This window comes from Engystomops pustulosus, chromosome 7 (genome assembly GCF_040894005.1).
Source record: "Engystomops pustulosus chromosome 7, aEngPut4.maternal, whole genome shotgun sequence".
Lineage (NCBI taxonomy): Eukaryota > Metazoa > Chordata > Amphibia > Anura > Leptodactylidae > Engystomops > Engystomops pustulosus.
Genome location: NC_092417.1, coordinates 154799828 through 154823687, shown reverse-complemented (window position 1 = coordinate 154823687; position 23860 = coordinate 154799828). Strand labels below are relative to the sequence as shown.

Sequence of the window (23860 nt, the reverse complement as noted above, 5' to 3'; positions counted from 1 at the left end):
GGCAGGGCACAGTGCCCCCATGTATAGTGCCAGGCCAGTCACAGGTACCCCATGTATAGTGCCAGGCAGGACACAGTGCCCCCATGTATAGTGCCAGGCCAGTCACAGGTTCCCCTTATGTATAGTGCCAGGCAGAAAACAGTGCCCCACATGTATAGTGCCCCCCTGTCTCCCAGGAGGTATCATGTTAGCAGGCAGTTGCCCATAGACCTTCTGGTCTGGTGTGACTGGCATGATCGGGTCTCCTGGTGATGCCGGGGTGCCCTGTTAACCCCCTGCTGCCCGTCTCCTCCCTGAGTCTCCCCTGTGTCCCCTCCCCTGTGATCTGTGCTCCTCTCTCCCTCCTACTTTCTCTCCTCCCCTCTCCCTCCCTCAAGTTCAGTCCCTGCTTTCCTCTCGCCGCTGTCTCCTCGTACTTTCACCCCCGTGGTGCCCTGCAGTCATGGCGGGGGCCCGGCCCGGGGTACATGCCCTCCAGCTGGAGCCAGTGCGGGTCCCGGAGACCCTGCAGAGGGGCAGCAAGTTCATCAAGTGGGACGAGGTGAGGGGGAGAAGTGCATGTTCCGGGGAGGGAGGGGTTAATCCTGTGCGGCACCGCTTGCCCAGCGCTGGGGCATCACCCAGTGCCAGGGGGTGACAGATCCTGGGCATGGGAACTCATGTAACATGCTGGGACTTGTTGTTCTCCTGGAGTGGATGCAGTGTGTGCACTCTCTGCACTGTGTGGTACTACAAGCCCCAGCATGTCCTGACTGCTGCAGGGCTGGTGTCACCCTATGTGCTGCATTCCATGGGCGTGCTCCGAACTGTCCGTGTACAATGTATGGATGACAGCGAAAAGTTGCACAAATCCCATCTCCATAGATCAATAAAATGTTCATGAACTCAGTTATTGGCATGATCATATCAGACTCCCTGTGTGGTTCCGTGGCGTGGTCGTCTTTGTGTCCAGTGGGGTATTTGCGTTCGGTGGTTTGTGCAAACTTTGCATCCAGTGGCGTGGACTTTGCACCTGGTGGCACAAGGTCTTAGGTCTGGTTGCGTGTGGTCCCAGTGTTTTGGTGTTCTTTGTGCTGGCATGTGGACTTTGCGTCTGGTGGCTCGTGGTCTTCACATTTGGTCTTTGCGTTCAGTAGTGTGTGGTCTGCTGGCTTGTTGGTCTTTATGTCTGGTGTGGTGGGTCTTAGCGGTATCATGTGGACTTTGTCTGGCATGTGGTCATTGCTTTTTGGTGGCGTGGTGGTGCGTGGTCATTGCATTTGGTCACTTGTGGATTTGGGAGTCCAGTGGTGTGGTGGTCTTTATGGGGTCATGTGCACTGTGTCTGGTGGCATGTGGTCTTTGTGGTGTCATGTGGACTTTGTGTCTGATGGCATGTGGCCTTTGGGTCCAAGAGGGTCTTAGCGGTGTCATGAAGACCTTGTGTCTGGTGGTCTATGGTCTTTGCATTTGGTCTCTTTTTAGTCTTGTTGCGATCAGAGTGGTCTGTGTGTCTTCTGGTTGTTGGTCATTGTGTCTTTGTATTCGGTCTCTTGTTGGTCTGTGCATCCAGTGGCGTGTGAACTTTGTCTCTGGTTACGTTGGGTCTACCCATTTGTTTGGTCCTTGCTTTTGGTGGTCCTTGGGTCTGGTCGTGGGCAATCTTTGCTGTCGTTTGTGCTCTTTGCGTCAGGTGAGAAGTGGACTTTGCATTTCGTATGTCCAGTGGTTTGCCGTTGGTGGCATGCGTTTGTGTGGCGGGCATCTTATGGTCATGTTGGTTGTGTTTTTTTTGCAGTGTGGTCTTTGTGCCTGGTGGCTTTTGTGGTTGTTTTGTGCGACTGGAGACAGTGGATTTTGTAATAAAAAAAAAATCACTTTGGGAAATTTGTATTATATTTACATGGATTTTGAGCCTCCATTAATCCATTGTTGGAATTATTGTGGAATTACTATTTTTATTTTATTTTTTTTGCTGTAGAATTTGTGACATGTGAACGCGCCTGATCTGGAGACAATGTATTAGATCTGTAAGTTATCATGTGACTTTGTTTCTCACACTGCTGTATTTGGTCACTGTGTAACAGGGACCATACGGTGATGAGCTGTCAGTGTGGATGATAGGACAGTGTGGGCGCTTTATGTAACTCCATAGACTAAACCGAGATAACGGAGGAGGATCGGTCAAAAGTGACAGAACTGGCAGGAAGTGAGTTCCCTTTAACCCTTGACTTACTAAAGGGGCCTCGGGTATGGATCCTGTCATTGAGTGATTTTTCAGCTGTTGTCTTCCTCAATATTCTTATCCGCCCTGTGGAGCGGCTGCCACAGTTAAAAGGGTCCTACATATTCTAGATCAGTGATGTCATCTTACTTATCAGGACTAGGGTGATAAGTGGCCGCCATAGATGTCTGAAAGCTCCTCACTCCCGCTCCATAACGTATATGGCAGCACATGCATGCTCTGCCGAAGCAAGTGCTGTATGCATGTTTATAGGGGAGTTGAGAGGAATAGCTGTGAGTGGATACTTCTTCTCCTTCTCTATTTACACATGCTGTCTATACTTGGACTCCTTCCATGGGGAGTAGAACAATACTGGATGCCTAGGAATGTGTTGGCACCTTTTTGGGTAGATTGTTTTTGTCTCTGTGTAGCATTATTGCCATGCACATATATCCTATGTAAGGGCGCAAAATATGATATAAGAGGAGGAACAACACCATATAATAATTTAGTAGCAACAATGGCATTTGTTGCCATCTTGATTCAGGGATTGGTCGGATTTGTATTCGCTGTCCAGAGGGGGGTAAAAAGATCATCATTGGCCAAAGCTACTAAAAAAAGTTTGGAGTGAAATCTGATTATTGCTTGTGCCATGTATTGACCCTGCTGTACACTGCCCAGTCCTGCCATGGACCAGTAACATATTACATAACCAGGACCTTCCATAGGACCACACGTGTTCTCCTTCTGTTCTAGATACTCTGCCGCCTGCTCCCTATGGCTCAGCAGCTGGCATGCTGGGAGTTGTAGTTTTACGATGCCCACAGGACCTAGACCTCCGCTGTGCACTGTGTCAGCAAAACACATGTTAAAACTGCAGTCGCACATAAACTACCTTTGTATCCTGTGTACTTTTTTTTTCTCTCTGCTGTGTGAATGACGCCTTGGGCTAGTTTCACGTAGCTACAATAGAGTTTTGGTTACAAACCACAATGTGTGCGGTGTCTTTTGTTGCAGTTGGAAGTGATTTAGCCCCAGGTCATCCATTAATGTCTATCCCCCCCCACCCCGCTTGCTCTACTTTGCTAAAAGTTGCCAAAAAACCAGAGTAGTAGTAAGAGTGCTGTCACACGGTACGTCCTTGGACCGTTTTTGGTACGTTTTTAAACGCACTGAAAACGGAACAAGAATTCACCGTGTGACCGCACCCGTAGGGTATGTTCACACTGGAGATGACTGGTGCTGACTTATCTTTGCAGGAATATCTCAATAGATTTGCCCAAATTATTTAATTATTATTTAATTAGTATTGGTCATGCGGTGAAACGTAACTGCCCTGCGCCATCAGAATTGCTCTGCGCTGCTGGCGTTCTTGGCACACGTCGTTGATCAGATTTGTTTAATCCCATCTACTTTGTAGCTACTGTATAAATTAGAGGATTAGGCACCGGCAAGTTTAATACTCTGTGCGGACTCACCCTGAAGCTGACCATACACAATAGATGCCTCATGTGTGATAAACATGCACCCTCGGCTCTGAGAGTGCGTATGTACTAAATAGGGTGAGGGTAGGACAAAGGGAGTAAGGGCCCTAACATGAGGCTGAGTTGACATTTTCCCTCTGAATCACGTTTCAAAGTGCAATCCAGATGGAAAGACAAGTGTCTCTGCCCAATCGCAAGGAACGTAATTGATTGGTATCAAGCCCTGGTCTTTTACATGCAATACGCTGGGAGCTTGATTCACATCGCATGCAATTCTATTGAGACATGTATGCGATCGAGCCGAGCCCCATCCCATTTAGTCTGGATTGCGTTTTCAGGGTTTGGTCAAACGTGTTGCTTGCATTGCGTTTAGAAATGGGGGGAAAGCCTTGGCCTGATTACTTGCATTGCATTTCTAAATGCGTGTGACCGCCACCTGAAACTCGGTACGGACGGAATGTGTGAACGCCGCCTGAGCATTGTAGAAATTACAGGATGAGTTTCCTCAGAGTTTGGCTGGTGACTATTTCCTTCAGATTCCAGTCAGTTTTCTGTCAGATTTTGTTCAGTGTTTTGTTCAGTTTTTACTTCATTGCAATTCCAATGCGTCACAAACACGCTTGTGTGAAAGGGTCACAGATATTTGCCATCGGTCCAGAATTGTAACCAAAAGTTTATCGTATGATCAATGATCTTATGATTGTAGAATATCCTGACAGACTGCCTATTGTCTTTTAATTATATGTTATTGGAAGTTCCAGAACTTCTTAAAGGACCAATACATCAGAATTGCATGCTTCAAGTTGTTGTCTGGAGGTTAAAAAAAAAGATGGCTGCTTTCTTCCAAAAAACGGCTCCTCTCCTGACCATGGGTGCTGTGTGTTATTGCAACTAAGCCCCATTCATTTCTATACAGCTGAGTTGCAATAACAGCGCATACCATGGTCAGGTGTGGCGCTGTTTTTGGAAGAAAGCAGCCATGTTTTTCAATGCCCCGATAACCCCTAACTACATACACTACAAGATCCAAAGAAAACAAATCCCCCCTGGTTGCCCTTCAAGTGGCTCCGTATCATCATAACATACATACACTTGCTATAAGGTGATATTTGCAGGGGGTTACTGATCCGTGACCCACTTAACCTGGATCTAATTCCTTTATCTAACATAAATTACTAACATGGCCACCTTCTTCTCAGATGATGATTGACCAACGGACTATCCCTAGTTCTTACAGTTCTCCAGTTTTGCATTTAATTCACCAATTTCGACCAAAACTGGAGAAATGTAAGAACGAGGAAATTGGGTGATTTCAACCAGAACTGTAGAAATGTAAGAACTAGGGATAGTCCGTTGGTTCACACATCAGAATTTGAGACGCCTACTGTCTACTGTCGGGGTTTATGATGTGGATTTATCGGAACAGATCGGAATATGGGGCATGTTGATTCTTTTTCAGAAAAAAAAGATCTGGCGACCTTCCATTGCTTTCAGTAGGAGAAGGACACGTTTTTCAGCCGGTGACCGAACCCTAAAAAAACACCTTTACTTATAAAAACAAGGGTGTCTTGGCTATGTATTTAGGTTTTTTGTTGATTTAAAAGAAGGCATGTAGTTAATTTTCCGGATGATCTCCGATCTGTAGATAAATGCAGTGCTCTTCTGTCCCCGCTGTTTGTATCTTATCTGATCAGACAGATATGATAGATCTTATCTACATATGAGATTGGAGTCCCCTGGGCTGTCAAACAGCAGTGACTTCACATCACGCTGATTTTTAATTCTTTTTTTTATACAAATGTATACTCCAATGTAATATTAAGATGCTGAATGTATCAGATAAAAGATTGTCTGTGCAAAGCAGGAGATTCAACAGAAAATAACAGATTATCACCATTCAGAAACACATACTTCAGGTGGACTGGACTTGACCAACCTCAACAGAATTGGTGGGTTCATCCAAATTTCGCCAAATGTATATGGGCATCTTAAAGGGAACCTGTCAGTTAAACTAATCCACCCTAACTAAACATACAATATCTTAGAAAACTGCTATTATACAGCAGTACAACTATCCCTACATTGTTCTTGCCCATGTCTGTAAAGTTCCACAGTCCATTTGTAAAGTTGACTATGTGTATTTCTATGTATATTCATGTTCTTCCAGCTTAGCCATGTCTCCAGCTTCCTGATTGACAAGGAGCGTGCTTTATCTTCAGCTGGGCCAACTCGGCTCTGCTACTTTGTCGCTTCCTCGGAAGTGAGAGAGAGATGTTGGCTGTGTGACTTGCTGAAGAGAATCCCTGAGTGAGGAGAAATTAAAGATTTTCAGCGAGTTGGCATCTCTCTAAACTTACTCATTCCCCCCACCGCTCTATCAGGACACTGGAGGCATGGTTGTGCTGGAAAAATATGAGTATGCTGAACTCATTTTAAAGGAAAGACCATGATCAGACTCGCATGGGGTAATTTGCATAGATGAGAGTCCACTTTAAGAATGGGACTGTGGAACTTTTCATGAATGGGGAGGAACAATATAGGGATAGATGTACTGCTGTATAATACAAGTTTTCAAAGATATGTTTAGTTACATTGGGTTAGCTTAACTGACAGGTTCCCTTTCGAGGAGCTAAAGATTCAGAAGAAAAAACATAATTAAGATTTATCATTTGAACATTTCAGTACAATAGTCCAACCGGCTATTTTTTTAGTGTTACTAGACAAAAATAGAATTGGGCAACCAGTTTTATTCTTGGTGGACTACTTAACTTACCTCAGATATATAGATGTATACAGCATCCTCTCCATCAGCCTCTAATTTTAAGGCTAACTGGACCATAGATTTCTGCATATGATGGTGCCAACTCAACAAACACCTTCTACCACTTCTCTCTCTTTCTCTGTATAGTATTGATTCACTATTGTGTCATCCATTGGAGAATGTGCAATGTCTCTCAACCAACCCACACCATATCAGAGGGAGCAGAGTGTAAAAGTCACTGAACCCTTCACATTTCTGTAATGTTTTAGGTCAGCAACACTTTCTTTGCCAACCCTACTTTATCAGACATAACTGGGCAGATTTTCTCTTCAGAAATCCCAGTGGAAACCATAACGGCAGCCATATTGGTTGTTGGACATATTTTCAAAGAATGGTAGGGCCGAATAGAATTTTTAATTTCCTGATAGAATTAGTATTTGTGATTTTAGGAAATAAAACTTAAAAAAATGTAGGGAGGAATGGTATATGAAGAACATTTGTAGTCTTTAGAGTAGTCGCATACTAACTCCAGTCACGTGGTTTAGTCACACACCTTCTTCATTGTTACTACATCCTTCACATGTCTAGTCTTTTTAGAGTAGACAGATGCTACCATGATCACACTATTTAGTCACACACACCTTCTTCCATTGTTTCTACACCCAACAGAGAATTTCTCTATTCTGTAGAGTAGTTTGATACGACCGCCAGTCACACGGTTTAGTCAGACACCTTTTTCCATCACAGCCATCAGAGAACATCTCTAGTCTTTAGAATAGTCTGATACTACCCCCAGTCACACGATCCAGCCAGAAACCTTCTACCATGGATACTACACCCATTGGAGAACACAGTTTAGTCAGATAGCTTCTTCCATTGTAACTATACCCATCAAAGAAAATTTCTAGTATTTTTTTGCAGTAGTCGCATACTAACTCCAGTCACGTTGTTTAGTCACACACCTTCTTCCATTGTAACTACATCCTTCAGAGAACCTCTCTAGTCTGTAGAGTAGTCTAATATGACCCCCCAGTCACTCGGTTTTAGTCAGAAATCTTCTACCATGGTTATTATACCCACTGGTTAACATCTTTTTATTCTTTAGAATATTCTGATTTAGTCAGATGGCTTCTTCCATTGTAACTACACCCTTCAGAGAAAATCTCTAGTATTTTTAGAGTAAAGTAGTCAGATACCACCCCATTCACACAATTCATTAATTAGATTTTTCCATTTTTACTTCATCCATCTGAGAATATCTCTAATCTGTAGAGTAGTCGGATACTACCCCCAGGGACATAGTTGAGTCAGAAACCTACCATGGACTCTACACAAATCAGAGAACATCTTTATTCTTTAGCATAGTCTGATACTTTCTCGAAATCAGATACCCTTTTCCGTTGTAACTATACCCGTCAGAGAACATACCCAGTCACACGGTTCAGTCAGACACCCTCTTCCATTGTTGCTACACCCATAAAGGGAATGACTGAATCCGTTTTATGCTTTAGTTCACACTGGCTCCTAAAATCAAAGATGGGAATTTTGTTTTATAAGCTGGGACAAGTCAGCTGTAACTTGATGGAGATTGTATTCTACATTATGCAGGAAATCAATATCTTGTTATTTTCTGGTAATGTCCCTCATTGAAAAACAACCATGTTCAACATGTTAGCCAGAGGATCCCAGTGAATAGTCAGGTGCATGTGTAGGTAGTTGTTTAGACCCAGACATGTGGAAACCTGCAGCGTCTTCTTAAGGTTAACCCACTCACATAACCAAGCTCTTTTTTTGTTGTTGTCTATGTTGCTGTTTTGATGTATATAATACCTTGGCAACAATAATGGTAAGGATAATGGTAAAACATCTTCTGGGAGATCTTATATATATTTTTTTATAACTGCAACTTTTCTTTCCTAACATTTTCCAGAAGAAGTAAAAGGGGTAAAAAAAACTCTCATGATTTTAAGATTAATAATACATTTTTATCTGAATATTGAGAGAGTAAACTGACTGAAGAGATTAAATCTGCTCTGCTCCTCCTGCTCTAGAACATGCTGCCTACTGACAGGACACTATATACAATCTATTCAACTCCTCCTGCTCTATAACATGCTGCCTGCAGATAGAGCACTATGTACAATCTGCTCAGCTCCACCTGCTCTATAACATGTGGCCTGCAGATAGGACACTAGTGTACAATAATGATGGGTCATTAGGCTCAGCTCACTATGAAGAGCCGGCTCTTCTGGCCCGTGAACAGCTCCACATTAAATATATAATAGGAAACCGCAGGCCAATCAGTCACCCCACACCACTCCACTTTTAACCCGATTGTATAGGGGTTAAAGAGGGTGGGGTGATCCGGTTAGAGGCGGGGTTAGGTGAGCCATCGGCTCACTAAGGAGAGATGGCTCCTGTCGTTTGTGAATGACACATCACTAATGTACAATCTGCTCAGCTCCTCCTGCTCTATAACATGCTACCTGCAGATAGGACACTATGTACAATCTGCTCAGCTCCTCCTGCTCTATAACATGTTGCTTGGTATAGCTGTTATATTTGTGTCATTGGGCCTCCCCATCGTATACACCTGTACATAATGTCTTGAGCTCTTATTCATACCTCCTTCTCTTCCAGCATAGACGTCTGTATATTTAGCTTGTCACTTGCCCTTTCCCAGGCACCATGCCTCAGGCCACATGGGACTTGCAGGAGGGCCGCGTGCCTGCCGCTTATCGAGAAGCCATGGCGTAACGGAAGTAGCAGGGAAATCTATAAATATTATTTTGCATGAACGGCTTTAATAAACAACTTATATTGGATATGGAGATAAGACGCGGTTGCTAGAACAAGGAATCCTAAGTAAACCCCTGCTCCCTCGTCTGCAAACATCATAAATTATAGGAGATGTATCTCCTGACGTGCACCCGGGATTTAGGGACAGTGTAGCTGAACTCGCATTATTACATCCTTATTAATACACACAGTTAAAGGAAACCTATCATGAGGAACCTACAATCAGAAGTAGATGTGATGGTAGATTCCTCCTTCCTGCCCTAATCTGTAATCTAGTAATCCTGGAACCTAATTTGTTACAAACTTTATTTTAGTAAGATGTAAATTAACTGTACAGGCTACGGGGGCGGGGTTTAGCCTTAGCCCCCAATGCCCGGCCAGGCTACTACACGTCCCAGTAGCCTCTGGGATATGTTAGACCTGAATGATGCAGGGGATTTTGGACCCTAAACCACTAACAGGTCCTTATGTTTATGCTGGTGGTTTAGTGTTCCAAATTGCCCTGCATTGGCGCTGTCTGGGTCGCACTGCAAAACACAAATTGTTTTCTTAAAAGATATAACAAAGTTATAGTGGGGTCTGACAGTTGGGACCTCCAAAAATCATGAGAAAGGGGTCCCGTTATCACTAATTGATGGTTATAGGTCAATGATCTGCTATGGGAGAGTTGGTAATTACTAAAAGCATCCCTCTATCTCCAGCGCTCTCATTCACTGTCTATTACAAATTAGGAAATTTAGAACCCTGAAATTTAGAACCCTGGTGGTGGGTTGCCTGTTCTCGCAAAAGGGTGTGGTGAGGGTGGGGGGTGGTTGACTAGTCTCTTGACCAGTTGGGGTCCCAGTAGTAAAACCCAAACCGATCAGTTTGTTAACCCCTATCCTGCCAAAAGAAGATACCATATATACTTGAGTGTAAGCCTAGTTTTTCAGCACAAAAAAATGTGCTGAATACCCAAACTCGGATTATACTTGAGTAAAGAAAAATATATCAAAACTCACCTTTCTGGCTTCCCCCGCTGCTGGCTATATACTGGGGCAGAGGTCTGGCTATATACTGGGGAAGGGGGCTGGCTATATACTGGGGGATATGGGCTGTCAGGCGATCTACTGGGGGGCAGGTGCTGGCTATATACTATGGGGCAGGGTCCGGCAGGCTATATAATGGGGAGGCTGTGACCAATGCATTTCCCACCCTCGGCTTATACTCGGGAAATATGTTTTCCCATGTTTTTGTGGTAAAATTAGGGGCGTCGGCTTATACTCATTGAATTGATATAATCCCTTTAATGAGATTGTAGGTGAAGTATAGCTCCAACATCAATTTTATACATTTTTTTTTTGTTAAATATTAGAATATTGGCTTCAAAGAATTTTCTTAATTTACTGTTATCAGCAAACATACATTTTGCTGACCTGCACAAAGGAAGCAAACTACTTCCTGTGCTCTGTAGCGGCTGCACTGACTGTCTAACATGATACTGACCTGATTCTTAGCTCTTACACAAACCTCTTTGTCCTGCAACGTACCAAAGGGAATACCTGGCATAGTGTAGATGTTTGTGACTCTGCTTTCTGAAATTCTGGCGCCATTGTGTTGTCGGTGGCCGATTATGATTCAGCCTCAGAACTAGAGGAGCCACATACAAGGAAGACGTGCCCTGACCTCATAAGCCTGGCATGCCAGGTAAATCCTCTTTTGTGATTAAGTTTTATTTCTGATGATTCACCCTTTAATATAAATAAGATATTTCCAAGATTGCAGGATCGGTCTGACCAGTCTGGGCTGTCTTCACGAATGTCTTGCTGTGTGGACGCGGATATTGGTTATATAAATATCGCAGCAGCCGCACTTCTGTGCCCCTTTTTATTCCTCCGTCGGCACATGCTATAACCTGAGGACCAGTCCTGCCAGTTTCAGGAGAGCTTTAATAACCTCTTTGGTAATTGCATGCAAGTTCTTCGAAAGATAAGTGTCGACTTGTGCTGTAGCCCGCAGCACATGAATGGTTAAAAGGGCTGCAGAGTTTCTTTCAGGAGCACCTCGCTCTTCCAGTGATTTTGGATAATTTATTGAGGCATATTTCTAGACAAGCAAAAAAGCGCAAAGGCTAAAATGAAAGGAGTCGTTCATTGTAGGACTATGAAAACCTGGCCTACAAAATGCCCAAATGTCAGATCTCCGTTTCATTGAAATGCAATACCGTGGACAACCTCTGGATAGGTGTGGCGCTGTTATTTGGAAGAAAAATACTGTTGATATAATTCTCTATTGGAAGTCTATCCATCTGAAGTCACAATAGTTAGACCCCCTCCCTACATCAATCGGCGATAGTGGGATTGCGACAGTCTGGAAAATCCCTTTAAGAAGAAATAAATTGACTCTAGTGGACAGCATATTGTGCTCAGGTCTTGCCATGGTATTTTGGGGAATTCCATGGTTTGAGAGGTAAGAAACGGGAAGTAATAATCGATTGAATAGCTGTCCCTCCAGTCAACTTCATCTTAATATGAGCGTTTCCAAAGTAAACACAGACTCAACTAGCCGTGATCTGCTGATACTTTTGGCAGAAAGCGTTTCCCGTGCTCAACATCGCTGCCTGTAATACACTTAGCAACGCCCAAATTGGTCCCTAATCTGGTCAAATGATCCTGATGTAAAACCACTCCGTCCCTCCTTGGTGTTCTTCATTCTTCTTGCATTGTAGTAATTTCATGATGTAATAGGTAATCTCATACGGGCAACCTATTTATAGGACGCCTAGTGATCGTCACCGGTCAGACTGGTATTGTGCCATAGGGGCTTTCTATGATTTAGGACACTTTCGAAGAAAAACATTTCCAAGGATTACAACAAGTTTATCTATTCCCAATGCTTTACATGTTGTAGGGGTTTCATCACCTCAAACACCAACGATTGATTCTGACCACTACGCCAGAATCAATAAATGATCGGTTCACTTCAAGTAATGTCACGTAGATTTACGACTCTAGTGACCAGATAAAATTTGTTTCTCCATAAAGCCCTAATTTAAAAAAAAAAAAAATTAAGACATGCCTAATAAATGCAAAACGGCGGTGTAGAGCTTTCTTTTTGGTGATGGTCAATACATCCCTCCATCATTCTCTCCACAATCACACGTGCATGCTTCTGCCCCATTCCCAAAAAACAACTGAATGACCCCAGTTTTCGAGATCGGAGAAGATCCAACAAAGGAATAGCCGGAGGTACAGTGTACTCTGTGTATGTTTAGTTTGGAGGTCCAGACAACGAATAACCTGGGTCCTACTTGGGTCTTCACCAAGTGTCTTCATCGTCCGTTGACGTTCTTTAAATATAATACCAAGGGAAGTCATATGTAAAGGTCGGAGTACTCGCTTATATCTTAAGATTCTTGTAAAGGAGCAGTAAAAGGTGTAGACTTGTCTTTTACAATAATCTTTCTATGTCAAGGTTCACAGCGTGATGTATCCATAGTATGGACTCAACTAAAGCTCCCAAAAGTCCTTGGTCACCAACCTAATGTCAGTTACAGCTGAAGAGTCGATGTTGGTCACAGATTCCGGAGGGGACGCAGATGTCTATAGGAAAATCTGACCCCCCATCCCCTCTTCCAGTGCACTTAATTACCCAAAGTATGACTCCAATGTAGGTGTACTGCCACCATGAGCAACACATCATGGTTGACCTATGTTTTCGGCTATGGATGTTTTGGTAAGGGGACCAAGTACCCAAAACATGGAAAAATTTTCCTAAAACACTAGTATTTTTCCATTGTTTGTCTTGACGTTATTGTGGTTATATTTCTATGCTTAACACATTTATCTGGACTCCAGACTTTATTTTTAGACCCGTTTTAGGAATAGGGTTTATTTTCGCACTCTTTGGGAACAGATAAGGACTCATTCTTCTTTGTATTTACTTTTTGTAAGCAAAATGGGCAAACACCCTCTTCTTGGCTAATGGGAGGTTAAATATCTGCTGTAGATCAGTGCTTGGCATCCAAGTGGTAAGCGTCACGTAGACATGGAGTACAATTCATTATAAACAGGAACAGGCTGGACTGGTAAAATATTGCGTCTGCCATCAGCGCTCTGAAAATACTTGCCATACAGTGTGTTAATGGGCTGACGCGGGTCCAGAACTCTCTGCCTTAGGGCAGGTCACTATGCCTAAAATGAATACTTTTAAGTGAAATAGAAATACAGATGTTCTCATTGGGTGTCCTGTGCAGTTTTTTTTTTCAATCTTAACAGAGAACTAGGGGTTAATGTCTTAATGATCTGCTCCATCTCTAGCTATAGGCGAGACTTTTACACAGAAGCTCCAGCTCCTGCCAGTTGTCTTGCATCTAGACACAGGGCTGTGATGAGGAGGATGGACTTGACGGAGCTCCTAGGATACATATAGTATAGCAAATTTCTGTGTTATTCCTGCCTTTAATCCCATAAAGAAGAAGGTGATGAATTTGTGATGACCTGGTTAATCTCATGTATCGCTAGGTCGTAGTCCTGGACACAGGACTATGATGAGAAGGATGACACGACTGTGCTCCTGAGATACATGTAGTATAGATTTCTTGAGATATGTTTTTGTTTTATTGTACATTTCTAGTTTTTTGTCTTTAGCTGCACACCACATACATTTATTTATTAATATGCCCCCGCCCCCAAACAACCCCCTTCCCCTCGTTTCATCCTATTCTTTCCAGGCAAATCTACCTGGTAAGGCAGTAGTACACCCACCCGCCTGTACGATTACTGGACTAGAGATTACTGCCTTCTGGTTCATTAGGTTTATCTATAACAGAACATGAGCTGCAGAGATTCTTTACTCTATAGAGCAATGGTCCAAAGTGCATTGCTGTTAAGCAGAAAGTGTATCGGTTAAATCAATTATCTGGCCTATTAGATGACATTAACAGGCTTTCTCTGAATGGTCAATACATTTTCATCAAACTTTACATAAATGGCAGAGGAAGAGGTTTCTTATTATACTCCCTTCTTCCTTCCAAATATGTCTGCTGAATTTGGTTCTTCTAGTAAGATGGACGGAATCTTCCTGAGGTGTCAGATTACATAGAAGTCTATGGAGAGGAGGAGCGGTGAGCAGTATTCATGTACACTCACTGGACTACTGACTCCTGCAAGGTTTTTGACACACCTGCAAGGCCTTAAGTTGCAAAGTCTTCATAAGTAGTGTTTCTAACTTCCTGACCCTAGTCAAAAGCCTCTTACTTAGCTAAACCAGTTCCATACACTGTACTGATGAGATGCAAAGACCTCAAAACACCGCTGTCTACAGTTGGGAATCTGTTCTTTCTGGAATAGGTATACGTATTGGTTTGGCTTTAATTCTGCATCATGTCATTAGGCTTCCTGAAAGTCATGCTTGATATTAAGGGGGCTGCCTTACAAGGTATCCAAAGAAAGCAATGTGTTCCTTTTCCCATCCTGGAAAACATATTTGCATATTTTCCAGAATCCCCCAAGTAGATTGTCAGTGGCTATAAGTCTCCATGCGCCTGCAAGTAGGCCTTAGGCTACATTCACACTAACGTATGGAGGACGTATATACGGCCGGCGTATATACGGCCGATATACGTCCCCCATAGACGTCAATGGGCGCACGGCACCCTACGGGAGCGGTACGGTGCAGCACACGTGCGGCACCGTACCGCTCCGTACCCGGAAAAAGATAGAACCTGTCCTATCTTTTGCCGTAATACGGCGCCGTGGGCCATTACTTCCTATGGAGAGGGGCGCTCACCTCCTCCTCCTCTCCCCGTGCACTGCCGTTGCCCGCTACGGTACGGTACGGGCGGGCAACGGCAGTGTGAATATAGCCTTAATTGGCAAAGTCTTTGCAAGGGGAGCTCTTACTTACCGACCCTAGGTTTTTGAAAGGTGAGGAACACTTGAAGGATACTAGTGATGGGAATCTAGTGATAAAACATTAGCCTCCGCCCACTAAGAAGCCCAGACTCTTCTGTTTCCTGAATGGCACCCTATTAAATATATAATAGGGAGCCTCCGTCTACGAGTCATTCCACTCCACTTTTAACCCAATTTTATCAGGTTAAAGGGGGCATGGTGAGCCAATTAGAGGGTTAAGTGAGCTATCGGCTCACTGAAAGGAGCCGGCTCCCGTTGTTCAGGCAAAAAAGCCGGCTCATTTGAGAACGATACATTAAATGACCATAAGATACATTCAGACTTGCTAGCAGGAAAAATAGTCCAGGAACCCACGTTATTTTAAAAAAAAAAGTGCAACATTGAAATCTACAGGGAACGGAAGACCTTCCTTTAATCTTCCGTTTTCTGTAACAGAAACCCCCAACCCCAAGTGTGAGCTGGGTGTAACTGACCCTGGTGGATCCCCCTCATTCCAAATGTCTATTGGCAGCTAGTAGAACAATTTCCCACTCACCAGAGACATATTTATAAACTTGTGAGCCCAAAAAAAATTGAAACCATTCGTAGAGTAATGAATTAGTCCCATGTGTCACGTGCACATTGGTTAATAGACTCTCGGCGTCGTCATATTTGGAAGAATGTTGTTTTAATTGTTTGCATATTGAATGGATATGTTCGGATACAACATGGTCAGTAGACTATAATGACTGAGACATCCGAAGACAAGTGAGATGCCTACAGATTGTCCATGTTCTAAGTATAAGAATCGCACCTCGTTTTCGTCGCCTGCGCGGCCGTTCATCATAGCCCACACCGGCTTCATTGTGAATGTGCCATAGGTATAACGTATGCATAATGGAGCCAGGGTCATACACCGGATTCATGGAAGACACATACAGGCACTAGAGAGTAGTCTGCTGTACCTTATCAGGTTTTTTTTTTAATGAGGTACAGATTGATATGAAATTTAGAACTTTGGGGCACCCTTGGTTCTAAAGGATCTGTGGGTAGCTTGATGTTCCACCCAAATGGTCACGCAGACCGGTTCTCTTTAAAGCAAACTTGTCACCAGGAATGTAATTCTAGTTGGGGACAGGTTCCAATAGCCTATACTATGCTGATTTCAGAAAATGCCTTTGATCATTTCAGCACTTTATTTAAGTTTATTTACATTACCTGGCTCCCTTCTAGCAGCATGTAGTGAGTCCCAGGGAGGGGCAATTGCAGTCTGTGTTTGCCTGTGTCCCCTCATACATTCTTCCTCTCCTCCCCCTCCTTCCCCATGGGGGGAGGGAGTTGGATGCAGCTTTGCTGGTTCTCTTTAAAATGACATAAGGACCATCATTGCGTGGGACATGAGATTTACATTCTAGTGATGAGTGGGTGGCTACACACTTCTGTTGGAGGCCAGAGGCTAGTCTGATCATTGGGGACCCCTACTACTTGGCCGTTTTTTAGCAGTCCTATAGACTTTCAATGACCCCCTTGAATCTCCTCCTCCCTTGTGTAGTCTGTAGCATAAATCACTAAGCGTTGCAGATCTACGCTTACTCATATACGTTGCTATTATTCTGCTGATGCTGGAAAAATATGGCCGCAGCAGATAAACGGTGAGGAAATAATGCAGACCGAAAGATAACGATTCTCGTCTCATTGTTTGACTTTCAGCCTCTCTGTAGTGAATGTGTAATATTCAAGATAAGGAAATGACATGAGTAATGAAATTGGGCACATCGGACAGTGGTTATTTGACAGCATCTCTTTTGCAGTATTCCAGGTATGGAACTAGTGTAATAAAAAGTTTCAAAGGGGGTGTCCTATTTAAGTGAACCTGTCACTAGGTTTTTTACCCCACTAAACTACCAACCCCCTCATGTCGGCTATGTAATGTCCTTTCTAAATTCTCTCCTTTTATGTGAAATATCTTCCATAACTCCCCTCTCTTCCTAAGGTTGGGCAAATATGACTCTTCTCATCCCATTTGCGCATGAGGTGAGTCAAGTTTTAGTGGTTGAAGTGGCAGTGTCAGTTCAGAATCCCCTATCTTTGGTTCTATAGTACCATATTAAAGATAAGAAACTTATCTTTCAGATCACATCAGGATCCTTGTCCTGTATGAATTGGACATACAGGCAGTTAAAAAAAGGTTGGAAATGGATCTTTATCTGCAGCTTGCATTTCGAACTGTGTGTTTAGCTGCTTGTATTTCTGGTTCTGTAGCCCCCAATGCCATAAGCCTGGTGAGAAAAGTCAAATTTGCCTGACTTTGGGGGATATATTTTTTTTATATATGTAAATGGGGGGTATTTCATATAAAATAGGAATCCTAGAAAGGACATTTGATACCTGATCTCAGGGTACTAATATAGTGGCGTCTAGTGGGGTAGAACCTGGTGACCGGTTCTCTTTAAACACAAATCTGACCGTATTGTAATCAACTTACCTGACCTCTCCGCTCCATCACTAGTGATCCTGCAGATCACCACTGCAGCCAATCACTGGCCGCCTTCATGACCTTGTAGCATTGACCCCAGCAATGATGATCCTTTTGTGTAGTGGCCACTTCTGCAGCCTCCCCCGAAAAATACTATACCTATATAACACTTGATTAGGAGCTTTAGGAGCTGGCACCAGGCTGCTGGTGTTGGAATGGAGGGGACCGATCAGGAGTTGTCTGACACCCTGCACCCCCACCGATCTGCAGTAAGAATAGATGGCAATGTTTGGAAGCGCAAGCCATCTACTAATCACAGCGCTGAGCATTGTATAGTGGCTATGTTTGGTATTTCATCAAACTTACCTTCCCTTGAACAGGACTGAACATAGACCAGACACAGACCAAATCTCAGTCATTGAGATGCAGCTGACCTACCCTAAGGATTGGTGATCAGAATATAAAAGATCTGGAACACCCCTTTAAATTAATTACATAGAAAATCTGAGCCCTTACTTAGACTCCACCCGACCTAAGAGAAAGGAGCTCCACATTTTCTACTTTCAGATTTATGGATTTAGTATTGCAGACTGTATTTCAACCTTTTTTTTTGGCACTGGGGTTACCGCCCCTTAAAGTGGGTCAGTGAATGGGCCACAGCCTGTTCAGGATCACTACGCATTGAGGTAAGATAAAGTCTGCTGTGCCTGTGGCTATCGCTGCCTGTGGTTTTAGTCTCCGGCGTCTTGTTATTTTCTCCTCGTTGTGTCTTGTGTTTGTTCTTTTTGTAGCATGTGATGCTTCATTGTATTGTTATTTACCTTCCGCGATCAGAAAAATAAAGGTCCATTGTCAATGTAAAACCGTAGGTATTTTTCTGTTCCCGCAATTGCGGTCTTCCAATATTTGTCGGCACGGTTGGTCACCGACATACAGAAAAAATGGAAGGCAATAAATTTATTCAGTCCCTGACAAGGATCACGAAATACTTCAGTTCTTGAAGCCATTTCTGTAGGTTTAACTGAAACATCAGGGAGTGAAAACTGAGAATGGTCCACTACCTCTTTGTGACTACTGAGAGGGATGTGAACTTCTGCTTTTCCTATAGATCCAACTCCAGCAGGAAGTGTCGGAACCCTTCCTCTTCCTCAGAAACCCAAGGAGTGGCAAAGCAAATTCACGTAGCGCCTCATCTGTTTAATACTTGTTTAATTTTTTGACTAACTTTATATGGTGGTACTACAGTGGTCTCTCAGTCCTCCTGGAGCCGGTGGTTGGAGACTGGATGCTATGAAGTCTCCAATAGACAGCAGATGGAGAGCATGTGTGTACATAAGAGCATCTCCTAGAGCCTGAAGGGAGTAACGTTTCAATCCCCAAGCGTGATGCCACACATGGTGTTCTGAACCCGGTTTTGGTCCGTTTTTAAGAAGTCCGTTAAAAAACGCATGCATTTTTGAAAACACATCCGTTTTTGACCAGTTTTAATTAAGATAATTGGTAACACCTGTCAAAAACGGATACGTTTTCAAAAATGCATGCGTTTTTTAACGGACCAAAACGGTTTCAAAACGACATGTGTGGCATCACCCTAATTCTCCGGCTTCCCTGGGGCAACCACGCACTATGATGTCTCCAATACACAGCACCGATTTTTCCCTGTATTGCCCCGGGATTTTGGCGCACACGATCGGATTTTGGCGCATCGGCGCTGCTGGCATGCACGCAATGGAAATCGGGGGCGTGGCCGAACGAAAACCCGACAGGTTCGGAAAAACCGCCACATTTAAAAAACAAAAAGTGTCGCGGAGCTTGCACTTACCTTCACCAGGAATAGGCCGGTGTACTTGAGTGCATTTCAGCGGACTTCAGCACAGCAGCGCCAGTTTGGAGGAACTACCTTAGTGAATCACGTCCGAACCCGAATCCACCGCAGAGAACGCGCCACTGGATCGCGAATGGACCGGGTAAGTAAATCTGCCCCATTATGGGTAGATAAGGAATATTCAGCATTTCATAGAATATTTATTCTTTGCAGGCTCTACCGATAATTCTCAGTCTTTCGGGGGCCGGTGGATGGAGACTAGGCACTATGATGTCCCCAATAGACAGCACCTAGAGAAAACTAAGGCTGTTGCGGTTTTAAAGGGATTTTCCCTTGAAACTAGACATGGGTAGGGCCTAACTTGCTGATCAGTGGTGGTCTCACTAGGGAGGATAACTAGAACGAGGGTTCTGTTGTACCCCAGTCTGACCCCTTGTTGCTTCCCAAGATGAGCGGAAGAGCAGCCCCGTTGGCGATGATGGAGATTGGCGAGTACGTCAGCTCCATAAAGATGAATGGGGCAGCCAGGGTATGGGCGACCGCCCGCTCCACTCATCTCGGGGAGCGATAAGGGGTCTGACTGAGGTACATCTGACCCCATTTTGGTCTCAGGTTCTCGATCTGTCAGGGTTTCCTCACTGATCGATATTGTTTCGTGGGAAAAGCCCTTTAATGTTCAGCTGCCATGTGAACACAAGACATTTAAAGCATTTCTTAGAGAGAGAAGTTATTTTTCTCTGAAGACTTTTATTCTCAGTCCTCCCTGAGCCATTGGGTGGAGACTGGGTGCTATGTTGTCTCCAATAAACAGCACATGGAGAAAGGGAAGGACTTCTATACAGCTATATAGGTGAGCTGTCATAAGGAATATTGAGCATATCCTAGAGCCTGCAGAGAATAAAGCTTCTGTCTGAAACGGGAACACTACTTCATTAGTTCCCTTTAATTAATAATTCCTTTATATAGTGCACACAGATTACGCAGCGCTGCACAGAACTTGCCAAATCAGTCCCTGTCCCCAATGGGGCTCACAATCTAATCAACCTACCAGTATGTTTTTTGGAGTGTGGGAGGAAACTGGAGGACCCGGAGGAAACCCATGCAAACACTGAAAGAACATACAAACTCTTTGCAGATGTTGAACCCAGGTCCACAGCGCTGCAAGGCTGTAATGCTAACCACTAAGCCACCGTCCTCCCTTTATCTTTTTTACTTCCAATATTATTCTTCAAATTCTAAAAATCTTGGATTCTTGGAACAATGAAAAATAATCTGGAGTAAGACGGCTAAACCGTGCACACACTTGGCTAATATGAGCTTTTGAATAGAATACATTTAGGAAATAAGTACACAATTTTAATTTCCTTTTTTGGGGAGATCACCTTACATACCATGTTGTGGTTTATTTATTTTTTCGGTTGCTGTGTATTTCGGAGCGGCAGACAATTGGGTCGGTGCATGCACTAGAATATTGTGTTGTAAACATGGAAATACTTTGAGTAATTGAAAGTCTTATTAACCACTTCCAAAGGGGATGGGAATCCGTCCTGCAGTCTGCAGCCAAGATTCACTCTACTGCACTTGAGTCTCCGTCTGTAGAGTTCAGCAGGATTTATTACATCCGAGAAATGCAACCTTAAAGGGAACCTGTGACCATGAACTATTCATTCTGCAGGCATTTGGTTACAGAGGAGGAGTTTCTCAGTAGGTTGATTTTGATAAATATGTCAATCTGTTTTGGGAAAAGATTGTCTGTGCTGAGGGCTCCAGCTATATATAATTGGGGTCTATAACCTGCTTTCTGGAGATTTGTACATGGTGTCTTATCCGCTCAGCTCCTCCTGCTCTATAACATGCTTCCTACAGATAGGACACTATATACAATATGCTCAGCTCCTCCTGCTCTATAAAATGCTGCATACAGATAGGACACTGTGCAATATGCTCAGCTCCTCCTGCTCTATAACATGCTGCGCACAGATAGGACACTGTGCAATATGCTCAGCTCCTCCTGCTCTATAACATGCGGTCTACAGATAGGACACTATGTGCAATATGCTCAGCTCCTCCTGCTCTATAACATGCTGTCTACAGATAGGACACTATGTGCAATATGCTCAGCTCCTCCTGCTCTATAACATGCTTCCTGCAGATAGGACACTATGTGCAATATGCTCAGCTCCTCCTGCTCTATAACATGCTGTCTACAGATAGGACACTATGTGCAATATGCTCAGCTCCTCCTGCTCTATAACATGCTGTCTACAGATAGGACACTATGTGCAATATGCTCAGCTCCTCCTGCTCTATAACATGCGACCTGCAGATAGGACACTACGTCCAATCAGCTCAGCTCCTTCTGCTCTATAACATGCTGTCTACAGATAGGACACTATGTGCAATATGCTCAGCTCCTCCTGCTCTATAACATGCTGTCTACAGATAGGACACTATGTGCAATATGCTCAGCTCCTCCTGCTCTATAACATGCGGCCTGCAGATAGGACACTACGTCCAATCAGCTCAGCTCCTTCTGCTCTATAACATGCTGTCTACAGATAGGACACTATGTACAATCAGCTCAGCTCCTTCTGCTCTATAACATGCTGCCTGCAGAATTAACTACATGTACAATGTGACAGGGCTCACTTTATGTCTTACCCTTTTATGACAACCGAGGCCAAATAATCATGATTGAAGAATGATTATTTTATCATGAAACAAACCTTGCTACAATTCTGAACTCCTTTCCCCACTTTATTTTACATACTGCCCGGCTTCAATGCGTATAAGAGCGCAGTCCAGGCTCCACGCCTCATCTACATTTTTCTCATGATCTGTTCATCTGCCAGTAAGGCTTGTGTTTGTAAAATGTGTGGGGGGGAGGGTTATAAGAAAGTATAGAATGATGGGTCGCTCGACCTAAACGGGTAAATATAGCTCATACTGCGGATATGGAGCAATGAAGGAAGGTCAAGGTCTACAACTAAACCTAAAATCTCATCATGCAAACCATAATGTGCCACTAAAGATGAGTGGACTGGATATATGGGCTTTAGCTGCCTGACCCGTGACATATTGCTGAATTGGTGGCCGAACAGCCTATCCCGAATATTGTCATGGCTATCCATCTCAAAATGATAAGAATAGGGGCTCAATTACACCCTTTAACCAGTTGCTGTTCTACCTACAGTATTTTTCAGACTATAAGGCGCACCATCAATTTATGCCTGCTAAAACGTCTAGGTTCATATATAAGGCGCACCTTATTATAAGGATGAATGACCAGCAGGTGGCAGACCTGTGCACAGTTCAAGGCAGCTGTTGTCTGTAAGTACGGTTCATATATAAGACGTACCGGATTATAAGGCGCACCTGATTATAAGGATGAATGACCAGCAGGTGGCAGACCTGTGCACAGTTCAAGGCAGCTGTTGTCTGTAAGTACAGTTCAAATATCAGGCGCACTGGACTATAAGGCGCACCTTTGATTTCGGAGAAAATCAAAGGATTTTTTGTGCGCCATATAGTCCGAAAAAATACGGTAATTGTACAGAAAGGTTGTGATCTATCCAGTCTCCTGCTGTAGTGGCCACACCTTGTTTAACCCCTTCTATGCCTCAGTCAGAACTGACCAAGGAATCAAAGGGGTTCTTAAGTGAAAGTGACATTGAAAGACTCTCTTGCTATTATTTTAATACATCAAAATGCATATTCCCTAAAAATAGAGTATACTTCACATCTTTACATTTAGCTACATCCAAACTGTACATTGAGGGTGTGGAGATCTCGCTAGTCCTACTGCTGCTGTGGCCATGGTTGCGGATTTCCTGACCCCTTAGATCAGTGATGGCTAACCTATGGCACTGGTGCCAGAGGTGGCACTCGGAGCCCTTTCTGTGGGCACTCAGGCCATCACCAGAGATGATTCCAGGTATCTTCCTGCAGTCCTAGAAAGCCCAGGATATTCTGTGTACAGAGCAATTTTAAAGTGACAGCTGTACCTGGGGCTATTTTCTGCTTTATTGGTGTCCTCAGGTGCTGATATCAATGAAAACTGTGACAGAGAAGGGAGTATAAATCACGAATTAAATTTCTGTGGTGGCACTTTGCGATAAATAAGCGGGTCTATGTTGTAGTTTGGGCACACGGTCTCTATAAGGTTCGCCATCACTGCCTTAGATGAACAAGGCATTGAAGGGGTTCTTAAAAGTGGAAAGTGACAACCAAGGCTGTATACAGTATTCCCTAAAAACAGAATATACTACACATCTTGGACATTCAGCCACATCCTAACTGTACATTGAGGTTGTGGTTATTTCTGTAGTCCTCCTGCTGCTGTTGCCATGGTTGCGGATTGGTTGACCCCTTAGGTACCACCTTCAGAACTGACCAAGGCATTAAAGGGGTTCTTAAAAGTCATAGTGATAGGCACTGCT

General features: G+C 43.7%; 1 protein-coding gene across 1 annotated transcript in view; it reads left to right on the top strand.

The window, feature by feature from the left end:
- The first annotated feature begins 351 nt into the window (after positions 1 to 351).
- PLCB3 (phospholipase C beta 3) overlaps positions 352 to 23860 on the top strand; it is a 72963-nt gene continuing 49454 nt past the window's right edge. The window contains exon 1 of the mRNA XM_072118410.1: positions 352 to 541. Within this exon, the coding sequence (XP_071974511.1) occupies positions 443 to 541 (99 nt within the window). The 5' untranslated portion in view covers positions 352 to 442. The remainder of the gene's footprint in view (positions 542 to 23860) is intronic.